Below are 22,012 nucleotides of genomic sequence, written 5' to 3'. Positions count from 1 at the left end.
CATGTTATAGCATGCACACGGGACTGTCATCACCACTGATCAGTACTTAGACTAGTCCTGCCGCTGGAGCAAGAAATACAGCAGACAAGTAACTTTGAGATGCCCAGAGCTGGATTCGGACGTGGCTGTGTGTGCTTGAGTTTGGCACGCCCCTACTGTAAACTCACTAAGTCAAAGTGCCCCTTCCCCGTCTTGTTCACTCCCTGAAATTGTAGGCTGTCGTCAGGAGCAGGCTGGGCTGGGTGGCAGGGGCCATATGGCCCCCGTGTCGGTCCCATAGTGGGCTACCTTGAGCTGGGTCACTAACCATCCCCCCCCCCCCCCCCACACACACACCCCCGGCTAAAAATTGCCAGCCCTCCCCTAGCTGTAATAATTTGCTTACAAAGACGCAGCAGACAGGTCTGCGTTCACGGACGTATCTCCCGTTTCTGTACATGCACAGAGTAATTTTTCAGACGATACACTCAAAATTGGCAGATGCGTGCCTGGATGGATCAGGCCCTCTGACTGTTCATAGTCAGCAGCACAAAACCTCTACTTCTAGCCAGGACCTGATCTACCGTTAGGCGAGCTAAGGCAGGCGCCTAGGGCCCCAACATTTATGAGGCGCTGAAAACATTGAATGAGTTTGTTTAGTATTTGTATTATTCCCTGTGATGTTCCCACACTAAGCACCAACTGCCCCTTTCTTAATGGATGACCATAGGAAACTGGCGGGTCCCTAGGTATTGTGAGCAGGTGAGATGAGCTATGTCATATCGCAGAACAATATATAAAAAATCTCCGGCGCTAATAGGTAGCACAATAGATACAAGCCTGATTCATATATTGGCATAATGAACACCACCAACAGCGGATTGCTCCACTACTAATGTATGTCAGCTACTACTACGGAGCTTCATATTTGAATATACCGCTTTACTTGTGGGAACTCGTCATCTTATTTCATAGCCAGAATCTGGCGAAACCAATTTGTTTCATTCATACCTGTATACAGAGTTATTACTCTTATGGTCATATGGACAATCCGTTATACATTAGCCTCTGGCTTTTTGTTGAGATATCCTTTGCATCCTTAATATAGATTCCTATTAGCTATAGATACATAAGTGATTTGGGAATCTATTTGTTGTTATATTATATTTTATATTTTATATATTTTTTTACTATATTATGTATTCATCTACTGCTGGAGTAAACATATATATATTTACCCATTGAGCCAATTTGTTTGCTTACTTCCACATATAAGTATTTTCAACGGTCATATCGCAGAACACCTAAAAAAAAATCCCTGCCTGATTAAATGAGCGCATGGCTAAAAAATGCAATGAAGAAAATAAATCAATATGTCTAGTAGATGTGGGTAGGCATACACAAGCCAATAAATTAAAGTAATCTGAAAGTGGAAACTCCTTTTAAGTAACTTATGAAAGTAAAGAGACATCAACGTAGTTCATTTTAATATTTTATGGACATAATTTTTAATGTCCCTGGCAGCAGTCCCGATTTTTAGCACCTTAAAGGACCATGGCCAATTGGACATATTTGTGTTTTAGTGTTCCTTTAAACAACAACTTCTTCTCACTATAAAGGGATATTATCGAAGTCCATTCAAACAGACCATAACACAGAATGAAATATGATCCTACTGCATTTCAATCTTAAAACAATCTCCATTTTATTGTAATCCACTAAAATCCAAACACCCAGGTATAATAAAATTCACTTACTGCACAATTATTATTTTATTATTTTTCTTTATAGCAGGTGCAGTTCCGGCTGAGAAAGGATTGCAGTCAGGTCAATATATTAAAGCTGCACTAAACGTAGGCGAGTTTAAGGCATAGTAAATTGGTAACAGTTTCAAATAGCCCTTAGAGCAGCTGATCACTAGTATTTTAGTTAATTACAATTTAATTGATGGTAAGCAGACTCAATTTTAGTGCAGGTTAATCAGCTGTTATCTTATGACGTGTTTCCTATACACACAGTTTGGCTCTGGTTGCCCGGGAGAGGGAGTTTGTGAGTCCAGCCGGCAGAACGCCGCAGTTCCCGGTAATAGAACGTTAGGGATACTATAATTATTGAACCTTCTATAAATGGAACGCTGTGGACTTCAGGATTATTGAACGTTCTCTGGATAGAATGTTCAAGTATTGTGACGTCAATTAGAATGAATGCTGTGTTGATCTAATTCGGTCGAGATATATATTATATTGGGCTTGCTGCACCGTGGAAGCAATGCTCCTAATTTCGGTTACTGATCACATGCAATATGTCTTTAGCACACAGTAGTCAATGATTATGTAAACTTTGTACATTTTTAGATCATACAAAATCTTTAGTACCTGCTAAAATCTGACTCAGAATCTTTGAGACTTGAGTTTAAACCTCTACTTGGACGCATAGTTTTTGGGAATTTGTAGACTGCAGAGCTGAGCCTACAATTGAAAGTAAGTTTTGGTGGACACGCTGCAGTGATTTGTTAGGCTGTTCTTTTCAGTATGCGATCGTGCACATTTCTCAGGGGATAAGTCAAAATGCAAAATCATTCAGTCACATATTTTTTTGGGGGAGTACTTTCCGATAAAGTGCTGGGAAACCCTATTTGTCTGTATAAAGTTCAGGGATAAACACATAGGCAGCTATAAAATCTTGGTGTTTTTTTGTGTGCGTGCAAAAACTATGACTAGTTGGTTGCATTACCTCGTGTACTTTGCGTTCAGATTTTTCTCTTATGACTATTGGTTGGTCAGTGCTAGTTACCCATGTTGGTGGCTCATTGATTGCTCTACAACCTGCATACCCGCACCATACAGAACTCATTATGGCTAGAGTTTCCAAAGTTACATTGTAACTAATTCTATTTAATTACACTCATTGTCCACAGCAGTTACCGTGTTACATACATCTGATCTTTCTGCAATGAAGCAATTTGTTTTATCTATTCTGACATGTTGTACAGATAAACCATACTTTATAGTAGCATTTGGTGTTTGTGATGGTTTATCAATTTGTATATTAATATCATGTCTTTCCTAAAGATGAGATGTATGATGTTACTTGAATATTAAAAAAGGCCTCAAGAACAACTGTTGCTTGATAACTTTTTTTATTTTTAAAGATCACCATGCATATGGTATCAACATACAAGTGACCTTAATGTGCCTAATATAGGGCTCCTCTGGTTTCTTGGTAGATAGGGGGGTGGGTGGAAGAGGGACTCTTCCTAATAACTTTAAAATACAAATTTTCCATCATTCAGATCAGGGGCAAATTAGTGGGGTCAACTTGAGAAGGGGCGTGACTATGTATCTAGATCACACTAGGTCAGTGGTTCTCAAACTTTTTCAGTTTGTGACACCCTTAGGGGCATATTCAATTGTCCGCGGGATTGCCGAAAATCCTGCGGTACCGTAATAACGGTAATCCTGCGTGGAAAACCCGCTAATACGGTAATTTACTGGCTGGATTTCAGCTCGCAGTTCAGGGAGCTGCGAGCTGAAATCCAGCGAGAGATTACCGTATTAACGGTAATAGCTTTCCTGCGCTCGAACCCGCGGACAATTGAATACCCCCCTTAGGGGGGTATTCAATTGTTGCTCCGGGCGCCGCCGGAACGAGCGCGTTAAAACTATTACCGTTTATACGGTAATTACTCGCTCAATTTGAAATTGAGCGAGTAAATTACCGTATGAACGGTAATTACGTGCAATATTACCATATAAACGGTAATAGTTTTAACGCGCTCGTTCCGGAGGCGCCCGGAGCAACAATTGAATACCCCCCTTAGTGTCCATAATTTTTTAAAGGCACCCCTCCAAAATAATTACCGAGCAGTTTCGTAGTAGTTGGGTCAAGAAAACGTATTTAGGTCAGGACAGAGATATTTAATTGTATGCAAAAATACACATAAATCCAAGGGAAAATAATATTTTTATATATTTTTTCCAATTCTATTTCTGTCAAAGAATAATTTACAGCGAACTCGCTCTGTACGTCCCTTCGTCCTTGCTCTTTGCGCCCCGAAGAGGGGAAAAAATGAATAAAAAAAACAACTTGCAATCCGGCGGCACTCGGGACCCAGAATCCTCCTCTCTACTGCTGCTTTTTGCTGAATGTCGGGCGTGATGAGGTCACGCCCGACATTCAGCGACAAGCAGCATTAGAGAGGAGGATGCTGGGTCCCGAGTGCCGCCGGATTGCAAGTTGTTTTTTTTATTCATTTTTTCTCTACCTGGCCGCGGCGCGCACTTTGGGAACCGCTGCACTAGGTTGTTCTCCGACCCATTCCATTCCCCTTCAGATACACCCCCAGTGCTGTGCATTCCTCTGTTAAGTGTATGATACACCCTTTCACAAATGAGGCAGGACAGTTCCCAAAAATAGGGATAGCTGACAGACTGTGCTGCGCTCTCCTACCTGCTTTTATGGCTTTGACCACCACCTGCTGCTGTCTTATGCTCAGTTACTGCTTGGCAGGATCCTGGAATGTTGGGACCATTTTTTTTTTTTTTGGAAAAGGGTCATATAGGTATAATTAACTGCTGGACAGCAGAGCAAAGCAATCTAGACCACCCTATGGAGCGTGGCTCTGGGAAGTGTTCTTTTGGATGAAATTGATCCTACCGCTGACTGGCACATCCTGCACAACATGGCTGACTGCTAGTGCAGGTAGTCCCACAGTCTTTAGTCGGCAGTCCGTACAACTTCTCTGGGTGACTGGATGCCCTGAGCACACTAGGTGGTAATAGCACCATCACCATACAGTAATACCCAGTAACAGTTACTGGCTGAGAGGGGGTCCCAGACGGGTACCATACACTCACCACACTGGTGGTCACAAGTAGTGTCCCTGATAAGCTCACAAATGCTGACCTTCTGCGGTGAACTTCACATATATTAAGCTTTCTGGACTTTGATGAGAGGCCAACCATCAGGAAGCATAGCAATGCCTGGGCTGGCCCCATTTAGGCCAAGGCCAACAAGGGCCAAGCCCCAGGGTCCTTGACGTGCAAACTTGTATGCATGAAGCTTTTTATTATGTTGCCCAGAATGTCCAAAATGTCTTTTTAAAGGCTGATTAGATTCCATTTTTTAAAATATATATTATACATCTTAAATACACTGTATCCTCTCTGCATTTTTCTGTTAAGCTTCTCTATGGTTCTGGCCGAACTTGCAACAAATGACCAGCAGATGGTAGTGTGGTCTTTTCTGATGGATATTTGTTTGATAACCTTAGCATTTTGCAATTGCATAGTATGACAACTGAGCAGGGCAAAATGCTGTTAAAGGTGAAGGAGGGTGACTTATTTTCAGCCTCTTTTAGTTCCATGTATTGCTGAGGACCCATCTGCTGCATAGACATTAAATATTTGGTAAGGGTTTCAGGGGACTAGATGAATGAGCTTTGTATTACAGACTTTAAATGTTATACAAACAAGTACAACAATTAAATCTTAGCCATATTCTACCAAGATAATTCTAGCAAAATAAAATTTTAGTTTCTAAGGTAATTGAGCAAATCTCCAAAAATAATTTAATATGGAACCAGTCAGATTTGACTTCATATTCTTCTTCTTTTTTTTTTTTTTTTATTATTATTATTATTTATTGCCCTTCAAGTATAAGGAAATTCTATTTCTAGAACTCTGTGTGCTAAGCCGACTTTTTTTTTTTTTTTTTGGCCTGTGTTGAAAACCTTTTGTATAATTAGATTAGGTTAATTCCTGTAAGTAGCTTATATCCGCTGGTCAGTGGGTGTCACGCAGACCATTCAAGAAGTAGTTTTATGTCTGGAACAGTTAAACTAAAGACAGATAACTAAACTTTAAATCCATCTAATCTCTGCATCTATTTAAGGATGTATTTGGCATTAAATTAATCAAAGGATTACAAAATACTCAAATGTGGCATTTGTAAAGCATAATGTTCTATTTACTCTATATTCTCTTGTATTGTGTTCTGTGGGGGAGGGAAGTGAGCGTTTTTCTCCAACATTTTAGTCTAACTTTTTTTTTTATTATTTTGGCAAAAGTTTGGCGGCTTGTTGCTAAGGAACGTCCTGCTCTCCTCTCCACTCTGGTGATTGCACTGAAGCAATTTGAGTCAATTTGTCTAAATTGTTTCAACAGTTGTGCATTTTTTTTTTCTTTTTGTGCATTTTGAGTCTGATACAAGCACAGAGGAGGTTGACTGCTCATTCTGCTATATTCTGGCATTGTTCCTCTCCATAGTTTCCTTATATCCTAGTGACCATGTTGGTTTTGTTGTACTTGTTCTGTAAAGTATCTGTCCGCTTTCTGTGTTTACAAATGAAAGGTCACAGCGCTGAAGTCTGTCCTGTGTTCCTGCGCTGTCCTCTCCGCTCTGTGCATACAGTATGCACTTGTACAAACAGATTTAAAACCTGTTAGGAACTGTCCTTCCATTGAAAAGGAAAGCTGTTACCTTGTACTTCTTCTGAAATTAATTACAGCTTTATAACGTCCCTTCTCTCAGATCTGACGTGTTCGGAATAGACTGTCAGCTCTTACGAGCAGGTGTGTCCCAAGAACTCTTTGTCTTCCTTGTAATTATTTCCCTGTGTTAGGCATTTCCTGTTTTCACTGCTCTCCAGCATTACAAATCAATTACTATAATGTAAATACCACACTTACACTTTTTTTTTTTTTTTTGCTGTATGTATTGTTAATACTATCTAGCTAATGCAATGCCATATTTCAAAGAAATCACCCCCAAAGCTTGCATTAATAAGAGTTGGTGGTGCTACACCATACAATCTGGTCTGTTAGCCCAACTTGCTGCACAATCAGATCTGCAGCTAGTTTGGTGACAGAGCAACCAGATCTCACGGACTCTCTGGTCAGTCAGTAACTGCATCTATGTGCCAACGTGAGCGCCTGACCAGATTTTAAAGTTGACCCTGTCAACATCCCTTGGCTACAAAGCCCTCAATACTATCCCTGCATTCATCTCATCTCACATCAAAAAAAAAAAGAGGTGACCTTATCCCCAATAACACTGTTCACACTAATGCACTCTGAGACTGACACATTTACTCGCCTTGTTTCCACTTAGAATGTAAGCTCTCTAATGAGCAGGGTCCTTCATACCTTTTTGTTTTCATGTCTGCATTTATTTTATCTATGTTTTATGTATGTACTGTTTTTCCTACTGTACTGCGCTGCGGAGCACTGTGGCGCATTACAAATCTACGATAATACATCTGATTAGTTAGAATTGGATTTTTGACTAGTTAGAAGGATCGACTCAAATTTTAGTATACTTTTTTGTTTTTTTTGTAAACTGGTCAAGATTACTAACAAGTGCAACTTCATACCCATCTTGTTGAAACCTCATCTTTTTTACCTTGAGCACACAACCAGAGCACTTTAAGTACACTTAACATCAGCAAGGTACAGGAGTGGGGACTATTTTCCTCATGTCCCATGCTTCTGGATGTGCAAGGAGAAATATATATTTTGAATGGTGCGTTCTGAGGTAATTGGTTCAGCATGAAAACTTGTTATAAAGAATAACACATCTTCTACAGTAAGTATTAAAAGTTGTCCTGGATTTTCATTTGTCTGGCCACTGTGCTCCTCATGATTTTTAATACTTTTCACAGGATTGAGAACATTATCACCATATAATATACACCTCCACTTGTGTAATACCGTACACATTCTCAGTAAAATAGTTCAGCAAAGTCTGTACTATTAGTGAGATATATATATATATATATTTTTATAGTGTGTGTGCTTTAGAACAATATAATTCACACAAGTGGTGTTTATACTTCCATGGTGTTTTGTAGAGGAAAGAGCTACAATTGTGATTATTAATTCTGACTCCACAATGTTGACCTGTCAAACGGTTGCAGGTAACAATGACCAATTAGCCTGAGGGGGGTGTGAAGTTGCTCTTCTGTTCATCACTCACCTGTTGTTTCACTTGTGTGTTTATACAACGCACACTTATTGTTTTTTGTTTTTAAGGAACTCATCCCCTAATCGTCATGGTTGGCACAATAATCCAAAACAGTAGCTCAATCTTTACTGCCTGAAAAGAGGTCAGCTGTCGTCTCACTGTTCTTGTATTTGGGAGAGGGTTTACGTGTACAGACCATTTTCCTCAAATGTGTGGACTGCTGCCTCCCCCCAAAGACAGAGTTGGCACCTTTTTTATAAAGATTGTTTTGCTAGAATGGTACCATTCGGTCAAATTTGCCTTGTTGCTTAAGCCTCAAACACTTGCTCCCTTTGAGAATCAATGCCACACTCGTATGGAACCTTATAATTCTTTCGTTTTACCATCACTGTTGCAGACACACGGTCAAAACTCCATCTTTCCTGTTTAGTTTTTTTTCTATCTATCTAGTTTCTCCTCCATCCCCTCTGTTCCCCCCCTTCCAAACGGTTATAAAGAATCTACAGCTGTCTCCTTTATTAACATAGCCATTCTCTGCACAACAAGGGGAAGACGACTAGATATATTGCAATCATTACCTCTGTCAAAAGGTGATCATTTTACACCCGTTTCGCTTTTTACTGGAAAAGTCTGTTCACTAAAGTGTTTTTACGTTTTTGTTTTTTTTCATTTTTTCCTTTAAATATGGGTTACTTCGCTATAATCAGTGATACAGATACAAAAGTTCAAAGCTTGGAACAATTCCTACAGATATCTCGGCTTAAAAGGTTTGTTGTAGTAATTATACTGCAAAGCAAATCCTCACTAAGTATACAAAATAGAAACAGGTGTTAGTCATTTTGTAATATACGTTTGCATTATGCTGGTTAAAAGTCTAGAGTCTTTGCAATACTGTAAGAGGCCACTAAGTATGTAAAGTGAAATTTTCAAATAAACCATAAATGTGAAATGCGTTGTTCACACCTGTATCCTTTACAGACTGTTGAAGCCCATTTTGGATCTGTCGCAATGGAATATCGTACATGTCTAAAACCTGAGGATACAGTGATGTGAGCTGCTGAGACATCAGTGGCCCCACCCCTTTTAATGAATCGACCATTTCACATTTGCATACCTGCACAGCAAGTCTGCAAGCCCCTCTGTCTTTTGTTAGAAAACCACCTCCCTTCTAAAATTGCAAACTTACCTGGTGGATATGTCTGTGGGTGTGTGTATTTGTGTATATACTTTTTCAATTATTTTAAGTATATTAGTGAGCTAGGTAATAAGTCTTTATTGTATGTTAATGTCAAAAGTTTGCTTTTCTTGCTCTTTAATACCCAATACGCCTTCCCGCTATGTCTGACATTCTTGTCTTATTACTGTTTGTTCCCAATTGTAATGCTCCACCGTTAACAATGAGGGTGGATGAACTATGAAATTATTTTCTGATCCAAACAAATCTGATATTCTGCTAAAAGTTCTAGAATAGCTTAAATAAACCAAGTTATTTTTTATTTTTTTTCCTTCCTCTTAATGAATGTGACTGGTATACACAGTAATAACTATTTTTTATTTGACAGAACCAGAGATGATGACACGTGTTTCCTCCACTCTCCCGTCCCCGAAACTTGCCGCAGAGTGCGTTGATAAAAAATGGAACAAGTCTGGGAAACAGACTGCGTACAGTTCCTCAGATAGTTCATCATCACTCAAGAGCTGCGGGCAAAAGCTTGGGACAAAATCTGCCACTAGCCCCAATCGGACATCAGAGGAACTTTTGACAAAGAAAATTAATAGACTTTCAGTCGTCGAGAAGCAAAATCGCACAAGGTAGGGTGGAAAACCCTAAAATATTCCTTTGTAAAAATAGACACGGTTTACAGGGATGTAAGCATGTAACATTTATTTATTTATTTTCTAGAAAAAATAAGCTGGGAAAACTTGGACTGGGCAAAAACCAGCTGGAAACCAGAAGTTCGCAACTCCCTGTGAAACTTAGTGGTCTAGGAGATATTACAGATCTGATTTTGAAGAACTTGTGCTCAAAGATAATAATTATGGCAGGAGCTGGAATCAGTACACCAAGTGGAATTCCAGATTTTAGGTGGGAAGTTTGGCTCTTTTCCATGCAACAGTCTACATTGTTGATGATTAAATTGAAGGTGAGGGAATCTGTCTAGATATGAATGGTGAAGGTTGGTATTTTTGTATAGACCTGTACAATCAGAACTTTATTCAGGAGAGCGATACTTATGGAGAGCACAGCTACACAAACATGGACCAATCTAGTCACCAGCCAATCACCTACCAGTGTGCAAGTTTCCTCGCATCGTTCAAAAGCAAACACCATGAACATTGTACTCTTGTGGTCTAAACAAAAATGTGAGAAGAAATGGCGCTATTGATAAACAATCCAAAAACTAATAAAAAGAATATTAAATGTTCATATATTTTCAGTCTTTGATGAATTTCATATGCTTGATGTATTCACTCATCTTTATCCGGTACAATCCTCTGTGTTCGCTCATCAGATGGATATGTAAAAAAAATATAAAACAAACATAGTGCAACCTGTCTCTGCCATATGATCATAAAGGAATGGCACTATCCTTTTAAACTCATTCGTGTGAAAAAATGATTCTTCCTTTACCCCTTAAGGAAGAATTGTTTTTTCACACGAGGTGTCTATATAACATTTTCTGAGCACAAGGGCATATAAGGAAAATGATGTCATTGGTGCCATTTTTGCTTCATTCACAGTTGATTTTAGTAAGTGTAACCCCTTAAGGGGTTCAGGAATACGTCCCCTTCACGAGGTGTTCTTATAATTATATTCTCACAAGGGTATAAAAGGATAGTGCTAATTCCTTTATTATCACATGGCAGAGACAGGTTGCACTATGTTTGTTATATATTTTTTTTACATATCCATCTGATGAGCGAACACAGAGGATTGTATGTTTAACATTGTAGTCTTGTCTGAGAGGATCCCAAGACCTGACTACCATGATGCAGCAAATTCAAGCAGTCTGCAACCCACCTAATGTTGTGTATAGTAAACACCTTCAGCACTACTGAAGGATGTAAACAGACATTCGACCCATCTGCTTTTTACTCAATCCTTACTAAGGCAAACTGCTAAAGTGAAACATTAACAACCCTAACACGTAGTTGCAGGAAGTAACGAAACCAATTATTCAACAAATAGAAGAGACACAAGAAAACCAACAAGGCTGCACAATTACCAATTTGGTAACAACTTTCAGTAAACGTACTATAAGTGTTTTGTTTTATGTTTTTATTTATATTATAAAAACATATTTATTACATTTAAAGACATATACTGCTGAAAGTGCCTACAATGGGCATGTGAGCATCTGAACTAGAACATGGAGCAATGGAAGAAGGTGACCTGGTCTGATGATGTTTTCTTTTAAATTGTGTGTACAGCAGTGTGCATTGTTTACCTGGGGGATAGATAGTACCAGGATGCATTATTGGGAAAAAAGCAAGCTGGTGGAGGCCGTGTGATGCTCTGGGCAATGTTCTGCTGGGAAACTTTATGACCTGGCATTCATGTGGATGTTACTTGGATGAGCAGACCAAGTACACCCCTTCGTGGCAATGGTATTCTCTAATGGAAGAAGTGGCCTTTCTCAGCAGGATAATGTGCCCTGCCGCACTGCAAACATTGTTCAGGAATGGTTTGAGAAACGAGTTCAGGGTGTTGAATTTGACTTTCAAATTCCCCAGATCACAAACAGATAGAGGATCTGTGGGATGTGCAGGAAAAACAAGTCCGAGCCATGGAGGTCCCACCTTGCAAGTTCCAGGACTTAAAGGATCTGCTGCTAATATCTTGGTGCCAGATGTCACAGGACACCTTCAGAGGTCTTGTGAAGTCCATGCCTCAATGAATTAGAGCTATTTTGGCAGCACGTGGGGAACTTGCACAAAATTTGGCAGGTAGTTTTAATGTTGTGGCTGATCGGTGTATGTAACATATATAAACCTTTTTGAGAACGAAGGTGTTCTCTTTATTTCAAATAAATGGACTATAAAGGCTCAATCCTCTTTCTCCCACCTCACTTGGATCTTTCTTCAGTCCTGCAGAACAAATAAATACCTGTAATACAACAAACTAATTACCCACACATGGATCTTTGAGAAGTGCTCTCTGTAGTGTTCAGCTGTATAGATAAATTCAGGGAAAGAAATTCATATAATTTTTTTTTCCAAAAAAGCAAGTGTGTAAACTTTTCATGCTGTATTGGAACAAATAGGTTGTTATCCCTTTGGATAAGTAACCAGCCTGTTTAGTCACAGAGGTTCTCACCAGTGAGCACTTTGCCTATGTTTAGCTGCTTGTACATTTTGATTGGAATATTGGGTGCACCACAGGGCATGTATGGTGTTCACTGGGCGACAACGCCATAAGAACAAATCCCTGGCACCCTACTCCTGCATGCCTTATACTTCAATGCTCTTTATCTTCATAATGGTGGAGTTGGTATCAAGACCCCAGTCATCCTAAATGTGTTTTTTACATATATTAAAAAACATTTTTTTAATTTTTTTTTGTCTCTTACCGTAGAACACCTGGTTCTGGATTATACGACAACCTGAAGAAGTACAATGTTCCGTACCCAGAAGCCGTATTTGACATTGATTATTTTGCGTACAACCCCAGACCTTTTTTTACCCTAGCGAAAGAACTGTATCCTGGAACATACAAACCTAATGTGGTCCACTATTTTATGAGGTTGTTGCATGAAAAAGGCTTATTACTGAGATGCTACACACAGAACATTGATGGACTGGAGAGAAGTAAGGTCTTACGAAGTTAAACATGACTATATTAAATTTATTTGCCTACAGCAAATGTAAGTCTCTACTAGGCAAAAACATATAATATAATATAATTTTTTTTTACAAAAAGTCAGATATGTAAGCCAGTGGTGCTTAAACTTACATATTAATCTGCACTGATGTTTAGCTTACCAAAGTATGAAACTGCTTAAGAATTTAAACAAATGGGGGGCGGGGGGGGAATAAACGTTATTTTCAGCAATAATATTTGTAATGCGTACTAATCTCTAATAGTCTCTAGCAATGATTACAGGCAAGGTTCGAAACCACTTTTTAATTTCATACTAAAAGGAAGTGGAACTATTGACTATCTAAAATTATCAACTGAAAGATGCTAATTGTTTTTAATATGTTGTCTGGCCTTCCGTTAGTTAGAATTCTGGAAGATCTCTATTCGATTAATGGGTGGCTAAGTGCACTGGGGAAATAAATCCTTCCTTGTAGCCCTCCCACCAACGCCAATCCAGGGGCTGCCTTACTGGGTCTCTCCATACGATTTCAAAATAAGTTGTTGACACAGGAATATATTGTGTATTGCATTGTGGGAAATGGAGACTTCCTGAAACGTCTAGCTTCAGAGTTATTTTTACTTTTAAAGGAATAGTCTGTGCCCCCCCCCCTCTTTCTTTAATACTAATGTATATTTATGACCTAAAGGGGTAACTTGTGCAAATAAAAAGTTACTATATTTTTATAGTTTGATATAGTGTTTTTTGAAATATGTTTCTCTGAGCACTTTAGTATTGGCTCTAAATATATGGATGCCCGATGTCGGCAGGTTTTAATTCTGCGTGGCGGGTGCCGCCTAAGGGTGGTAGTTGGACAATGGTCATTATTAGCAGTGATCTGACAGCTGGACCTGTCCAATTCTGCATTTCGCCTTTGTCAATTTGGATGTAGGGACAGATGTAATGAACCTCTTTAAGTGAAGTGTATCTCTATTACTGTGGAACTGTACCTATTTGTGTGATTTATCTCTGACATTCATAGATAATGACTATATACACATTGTCCTCTTGTCTAGTTATACACACGCACTTCTTTAATGGGACTGATTCAATTCTTTACGCTGCAATTTTTTTTTTCTTTTAGTGTCCCAGGCGCGAGATACTACGCTGCAATTTTTATTTTTTTAAAATGTATTTTTTCCCCCCAGTGAAAGTATCAATCACTTTTGCTCGCGCCCCATAGACTCGAGCAAATGTGAGCGGTACTTTTTACCATATAAACGGTGAAAATGCGCAGACGCAATGTTCCGAGGAACATTGCGGCCAATTGATTCTGCCCCAATATGTTGGAACTTTTTAAAAACAAACAAAATCAACTTTTGTTTTTCTAGTGGCTGGGATTCCACCCAAAAAACTGGTTGAGGCTCATGGAACGTTCTCATCTGCATCATGTCATCTGTGTTACACTCCCTTCCCTGCACGAGAAGCTCGGGTAATATGCACTGCAGCTAAGATTTGTCACTTTTTAAAGTAATAAACCTTAGATACAAATTCCTCTTTTAGAAAAAAAAATATATAGAAGCTGAATTATAAGTATTAGATCTTTCATTAACCTTTTTATTCATTTATTTTTCTCTACTCCATTTGATAAAACCTTTTGCACCACATTTAAAATAGAGAATTGTTTCAAAGTTATGACCTGCTGCAGTAACCATTTTCTCTACAATCTGTAGTACCACCTTCTAGCCTACAGGTGTCACTATTGTCAGATCAGACAGATATGTTCCTAAAATGTGTTTTGGGCAAATTCATACTTGACCAATGAAATCTCTTCAGTTAATATTCTGTGAGACTGATTATATTTTGTTCCCTTTAATATTCCATGATGCCATTTTAATCTGTTAAACCCAGTAAACGAATATGCTGTTTTAACACACACTTGTGTGATTTTTGTCTTTTATTTTTTTATTTAGGATTGCATTATGAGTGGCAAATCTCCACATTGTAAGGTGTGTTATGGAGTTGTTAAACCAGATATTGTGTTTTTTGGAGAAGATCTTCCAAAAAGATTTGCCAAATTTTCAAAGGACTTTCCAAAGGCGGATTTGCTAATTGTGATGGGCACTTCTTTAGAGGTATTGTTTTGTGTTTCCCCCACTCCTTTCTGTATTTGCATGTAAAGTTCCCAGCGTGCGTTTCATTATCTCAAAGCTCTGCTGACTGCAAAAGAGCGATGTTCTCCGTACTCTCTCATTTTCTGTGCTAGCTCTTGGGCCTCTAGTTTTTCTCGTTTCCTTGCTATGTAGACAAGCTTGCTACTTTTCATGCTCCTCTTGATGAGATGAAAAAGGGTTTGTCCTAAAGTGGACCCCCCCCCCCCCCCCCCCCCTTTAAGTCAATTTCTATCTTGTTCCTATTTTTATATTGACAGATTGAACCTTTTGCCGACATTGTAAAATCTGTGCGACCAAACGTTCCCCGGCTTCTGATCAACCGAGATCTTGTCGGTCCATTTAAGTCCAAACCATTAAAGAGTACAGATGTGGTGGAGCTGGGAGAGCTCTGTGATGTCGTCAGAAGGTTTGTGACTGCCCTGAACTGGCAGGATGACATGGATGAATTGATGAAATCTCAAAAGTTGTAGGCGAGTATACCTTTCCTCTCTCATTTTTGGTTCCTTATATCACATTTTATGTGTTGTCCAAGGCTACTGAGACTCAGAGCAGCTAGAAAGTCCATTTGAAGCATCACCATTGTTCTGGTCTTGTCCATAGTAGATAACCATTTCTTATCCTCTGTGTCTGTACTAAAATTTCGCACCACTCCCCATCCATACTGTTGGAAAGTAAAGTGATTTTAGCTGTAGAATATTTATAAGGGAGGAGATTTTGATGCCTCCTGAAATGTACTCTTCCAGATGTTTTTATCCAGAGATGGCATAAAAATGTCTACATTGACTTTCCTATACACAACACAAAGTGAATTTGATTTAATTAGTATGGCTTTAGAAAATAACCCCTATGAGTGCAATACTGGTGTTCGCAATTTTGACACCACTGGAATGGCCACTACCTGAAGTTGGAAATATGCAAAACTGCTTAACCCATTCTCCATGATATGACAAGATTAAGTTGCCATGGTAAATGCTTGCGGTATCAGTAATCTAGAGGGACTTGCAGCGTTGGAACACACAGAAGGAGTGGTATTGGGTAGGATAGGCAATGGTAAAGATGTGGGTTTTGAGAGCTGCTGTGAAAGATTAACTATTTAGGGAATGACTGGTCAGTCAGGGAAGCACGTTCCATAAGTGGGGAGCAGCACAAGAGAAGTCTTGAAGGTAAAGGCGATTACCAGTGAGGAGATAAGGGGGATGTGTTGAGTAGCTTGAATTGGATTCTGGAGGTAATGAGAAAACCGTTTATGGATTTGCAAAGTGGTGCAGAAGATGGCAAGAGAGGAAGGTCCATTTAAACTATAACCTTTCGGACCAATTGTAGCAGGAACAAATGGGTGGACGAGATGTCCAGGTTGCAGTAGTTGACTTGGCAGGTAAGCGATTTTGTTTTGGTAGCGTGAGAGAGGGGTGTATTCTGGCAAAGTTTCAAAGGAGGAGGCAACATTGATATTTCAAGGAAATAGATATGTGGAGTCGAGGATGACCCTAAACCAGTGGGAGAGTTTGGTGGCCGGTGGTGAGGGAGAACAGACTAGAGCAGTATTTCCCAACTCTAGTCCTCAAATACCCCTAACAGTGCAGGTTTTCCAGGTCACAAGTGAAATTATTAGGAACACCTGTGGATCTTTCAAAATGTGTCAGTAATGCTTACACCAGGGCTCCAGCAAGGAGATATAGATATGGAAAACATGCACTGTTGTTGGTACTTGAGGACTAGGGTTGGGGAAAAACTGGACTAGAGGATAATGGTTAGATAAACTTGAAGGAAGTTGAACTCTAGGGTAGCATTGGGACATTCAAGTAGAAATGGTGGGAGAGGCAGTTGGACATACAGGTAAGAAGAGAATTATTGGGGAGATGGATAGATGTGGGCATTGTCTGCATAGAGGGGGTAGTTGAGGCTTAATGAGCATATTGGGTCACCAAGAGTTATAAAGAGAGAAAATTGAAGGTCCAAGAAGAGTCTTGGACACTGAAGGAGCATTTAGAGAGGTAGGAGGTGAATCTGAAGAGAACGATGCCATGAAAGTCTATGAAGTGAAGTGACCACGAGAAGTGGTTAATCGACTATTAAAAACTGCAAAGGGGTCAAGGAGGATGTGAAGTGCAAAGTGACCCTTTGACTTGGCATTTGTGAGGGCAGCCTTGGTGGAGTGTAGAGGATGAAAGTTGAATTGTATATAGATGAGAGTTTAAAACTTTTTTTTTTCTTTAAATTTCAGAGTTCATTTGGATTTGATTCTTTAACTTATAGTATCCGGCGTGATGGAGCTGTTGGCGCTGTTCAAGACTCCCAAATTCTTGAAGACCAGGAATATGTACTTTTCACGCTAAAGTCAGTCTGGAGCAGAGTGCATTTTTATATTTTCACTTTCAAAATTCATTGGATCAAACTCTACCGTATTTTAGGTTTTACAAATAATTTAAGAAATGCTCTAAAATATGTTGCTATAATATATAAAAAAATTTTTTTTTTCTTTGTACTAGTTCTTAATTCTTCATATTTGGTGAGGTGTCTTGTTTGGGTTTTTTTTTTTTTTTTTTTTTTTTTTTTTAAAGGGCATGTGATTTTACTCCTAAACTTTGTAATTTCCTGTTTACCTGAACACTTGGCTTCTGCTGCTGTTCAGTTTATCCAATTTTAAATGCTTGGGGTGCAGATCCTCTGCTCAATAGTCACAACCTGTTTTGAAATGTTTTTTTATATAATTTATATTTTGTCTAAGATTTTTTTGTAATTTTTATAAATGTTTTTCATATTTGAATTAAACTATTTACTTAACGTACTACAGACTTATTAATGTAAACACTTATCAAATGGGTTAACCTATTTTATGTAGAAATTCTCAATTCAAGTTTGTATCTAGTAATTTTAAACCTGTATAAAGTGATCTGATGATATTGATATGCAGCCGGAGGTAAGGAAAGTGAACCAACCAAAGTATTTCTTATTGTAACATCGTCATGAGATTTAGATGTTCAGTGTAGTTAATAATGGCAAAAAGCATACTGCATACTCTGGAACAAACTTCCTGTTTGTGAGACATGACCACTCAACATAAAATGTTTAAAGCTGGAGTGTGTAAGAGTGTCTTGTAATCCTTGCATAGAATCCTGGGCTGTGATGTGTAAATTTACTTGGAGTTCACCATAATTGGCAAAGAGTGACCAGAGAGGCCTGGTTAAACATGTTATCTGGTAGTAATCATTCTTTATTGCAAAGCCTAGAATTGAACGCATTGAGTTTTTGGTTTTAAGCAATAGTGTTGGTATTGCTTGTGGTACAGCAAAAATAAGTCATGATTCAAGAACAAATGTAGCAGAGCGTTGTACAATTCTAGCAGCTGCTTTCAGACATGGTGGTAAACGGACGGCCACAGCGTCCAGTGAGGAGCTGTAATATGCGATTAATGGCACACAGAGAATTGTAGCAGGGTTAGTAGTAATAGGCAAAGTATATAAAGCAACGCTATTTACACATCTTGGGTCTTGTACAAATCTGTAAACATCCTTTTTTAGTTTTTGTTTTTTTCTAACAGACAAAATAGGTGTATTACAAGGATTCCATGTGTATGTATATCCTAAATTACAGGGCTGCAGTCTACCCAAAGTCTACTAAGTACCGGGCTATAGGTAAACATGAGATCCATGGCAGGCCTGTTTCAGCCATTATTTTCAATTTCAGAGTACCATTAAGGCGCTCCACACATCCAGAACTGTAGGGGGTGTGAAGGACCAATATGATTCCCATGTCTTAACAGTTCCTGGAATCCTTTCCCCGTAAAGTGTGTCCCCCTGTCACTTTCAATGACCTCTGGTCACCCATATCTGCAGATTACCTCATAATTTCTTGGCTACTGTGTTAGTATTTGCTTTCCTATACAGCCATGCCTCCAGCCAGTGACTAAAGAGGTCGACAAAGGCAAGAACATTCGCAAAGCCCAAGCATTTGGGAAGTTGTATAAAGTCTATCTGTAGCCTCTTATAGGGATACTGTGTCTGGGGTGTGCTTTTCCGTGGAGTTTGGACAGACTTACGCGGGTTATTCTGTGCACAGATTAGGCATCCAGCCACAAACGCCTGTGCTGCTTGGGCGAACCTTGGCGCTATCCATAACCTACTAAGTGCAACCGTAGCATCTTTCCCGTGTGCTATATTGGCCATAATGGGAAAAAGTGCTTTTGACAGACAACCGCTGACCTTTACACCACTCTCCTTGCAATTCTAGTGCTCCACGTTTAGCCCAAGCCTTTTTCTCATTCTCTCTTGCTTATCTCTGCATAAGGTGGAGTGTGATAGGGTCAAGCTTTGGGTCAGGAGTCACCATGTAAATAGACTCCCCTTGGGGTATTGGGGCTATGGTGGTTTCTCGTGTGGCCTGGTCTACCAGTCTATTTCCCTGAGCTTCGGGGGTAGTGTCTCTGTGTGTGCCTTCACCTTCATCACTGACCGTTTGGCTGGCAGCTGGAATGCGGTGAACAGTGCCCTGGTATGTTGACTGGTTTACTTGCTGAACCCATAAAATCCCTACTTTTCTTTATAGGGCCATAATCATGCGCAACTCCAAACGCATACCTTGAATCAGTGTAAATGTTTACTCTTTGTCCTTCTGCAAATATGCATGCAAGTTACAGGGCCTTCAGTTTAGCTTCTTTTGCCGTCAGGTGACTTTGAGTCTGATGAATCACTATTTCTATGTGTCAGCGGAATCAGTGGCGCTATATAAATAAATGGAGATGCTGATGAACAGCGTGAACTTATCAATTTTACATACATTGTCAGATAACAAAATACAGAGTCCTTCTGTAAGATTTCTTTCACACTAATCTGGTAGGGGGAAGAGAGAGTTGCAGCTTCCCTGCTGCCCATAGCCCCCTTATCTCAACACACTGAAATACCACTACCCCCCCCCAGTGTCTACCAATAGACACTGATCTAGTTTCTGTGGGTTCTCCTAAGAGTGGACGCCCGGTTCTGTTGGCCTTACACTGGATGTCTCTGTTGGGCTCCTTACAGCGGATGGCCGGTTCTGGTGGCCTCCTAGCACTGGGTGTCCCTGCAGAATAGCCTTTCTGACAGTATCTGGGATGAAGGTCTGCGAAATTCATAACCAAATTTTCTGGGTATGGTGTTGGTATGTCCCACATGCACTCAAAATTCACTCACCTTTCAGAAATCTAATTACCAATACAATTACAGTAAACAAATTGAGTTAGTAATTACTGTATAAATCTGAGACTTGCAGATCTGCGAGCCAGATACCTTAGACGGACATGATGAAGCTCTAAACAGAGGAGCCTGACGAGTAGAAAATTCTATTCACATGGGTTATAGTCAGAGTCCTGTGTCCTCCAATGTTGTCTGTCCTTGGCTCAGGTCAGCAGGCTCGGTGTGGACCTCCAATGCTGTTGGATCTAATCACTTAGTTCACCTGTAAGCATCCATTTACCAGTTTGTGCTCATCAGCCGGAGAGAACAAGACACTGCAAGTTCTGTGTGTGCAAATAGCTCTACTTCATTATTTACACTTTCACATACTTATAGCACTCCGGTTACACAAAATCACGTACTTCAGCAAACCACGCCCCTAACTGTCTTATCTTCGTTAATGATTTTGTTACACAGATCTTGCTACATTCTCACAGGAATTTTCTCAAGGGGGCTGGTGGTTTATCTCCTGTCTGCCATATCTAAGGTCATGGGGACAGCTTCTTGCGAACAACAAAATAATAATGAATACCTTCTACAAACTAGCTGCATTTAAGCTGTACAAGGACAAAATGGCTGTAAGGCAACAAGATGGCGTCGGCTTAACAAAATCACATTTCTCAGAGGTGTTCAATGAGTTAATAAAAATATTTTACTTATAGGCTATGTGCCATTTGTTAGATCTGCATGGGTCCGTTATAGTCCAGTTTGTACTACTACTGCTCAAATCATGCACTTGGGTCTTACCTACATCATGTATTAACAGCACAAAAGTGGTAATCACTGGTACTTAAACTGTGGGCCACCTCCGACACCGCCAGACTTGGTGAGCCACTACTCGCGTAAGAATTATATATGTGTCCATGTCTAATTCCACTTGCGGAAGACTACTCTACTCTTCCCTTTTATTTTTACATTTTTTTATTTTTTTTTAGTTTGATTCCCAGTTATCACTGCACTTTTAGTGTCTACCCCCCCCCCCCCCCCTTTTATTTTTCCCTGCTCATCTGTTTTCTTGGTCCTCTTTTACCCCCCCCAGTTCCCCATCTCCCCCATTTCTTCTGAAACACACAAAATGAGGAGACATCTTAGATATTCATGTTGCATTGTTTATTATGTTGAAAGTTCTTTCTGTATATTCTTTTCCTCTTTATTTAAAATAAAAAATGGTAGCCATTGCGAACAGGAATCGCTATTTCAGATGACTGACGTAACAACAAAACAACATCGAAGGTCAGCCAGATGCTGGGTTGCAAAGGAAAAAGTAATTTGTAGGAAAAATGTAGTTACATCTCCACCACTCTAGGTCATTAGAATATTGTGTTTAGTTCTGGAAGCCATATCTCCAGAAGGACAAACATTAGAAATTGTGCAGATACTGCACTATTATAGTTGTCCTTATCTAAATCACAAAACTTACGCTGGGTATACAGTGATTTCAGCAGATTATCGGGTTAATCACATGATAAATGACCAATTTGCCTGATGTTGCACTGTATACACTAATGCACTAGTTATTGTTTCAAAGCACATTGTATTGTTTTGATTTTTAAACCAGACTAAAAAGCTTGTTCAACTTTAGAACAACGTTGTTCCAATTCTGCAGTGTGTCTGCACTCAGGACCGGCAGTGTCCATAGATCTCTATGGAGTGTGCAGAGTCAGGATCTTTTCAGCCGATTCTTATGACAGATGAAGAGCACAGATCTGAAGGTAAATCTTGTATAGTGTGTACACATGAACCGGCATGCTGATCGGGACTTTTTTCTCCCGATGCAACATTGTTAAAGATGTTAAACATTTTCTGTAGTGTATACCCAGCCTTACCAGTAAAGACTTTTAATCTGTATCACTTATCGTAGAGGAAAAGACAGAGGATATGGTTGATG

At 39.5% G+C, this 22,012-nt stretch overlaps 1 protein-coding gene across 1 annotated transcript; it reads left to right on the top strand.

The window, feature by feature from the left end:
- Positions 1–9,908: 9,908 nt before the first annotated feature.
- LOC142150194 (NAD-dependent protein deacetylase sirtuin-3, mitochondrial-like) lies at positions 9,909–15,384 on the top strand. The gene is made up of 5 exons (XM_075205399.1): positions 9,909–10,027; positions 12,518–12,750; positions 14,132–14,232; positions 14,714–14,875; positions 15,172–15,384. Exons 1-5 carry the CDS (start codon positions 9,981–9,983, stop codon positions 15,382–15,384), a joined length of 756 nt encoding a protein of 251 aa, XP_075061500.1. The 5' UTR covers positions 9,909–9,980.
- The last annotated feature ends 6,628 nt before the right edge of the window (positions 15,385–22,012 follow it).

This window comes from Mixophyes fleayi, chromosome 4 (assembly GCF_038048845.1).
Source record: "Mixophyes fleayi isolate aMixFle1 chromosome 4, aMixFle1.hap1, whole genome shotgun sequence".
NCBI lineage: Eukaryota > Metazoa > Chordata > Amphibia > Anura > Limnodynastidae > Mixophyes > Mixophyes fleayi.
The sequence above is the reverse complement of the archived record's forward strand: the minus strand, read 5'-3'. Positions and strand labels throughout refer to the sequence as shown.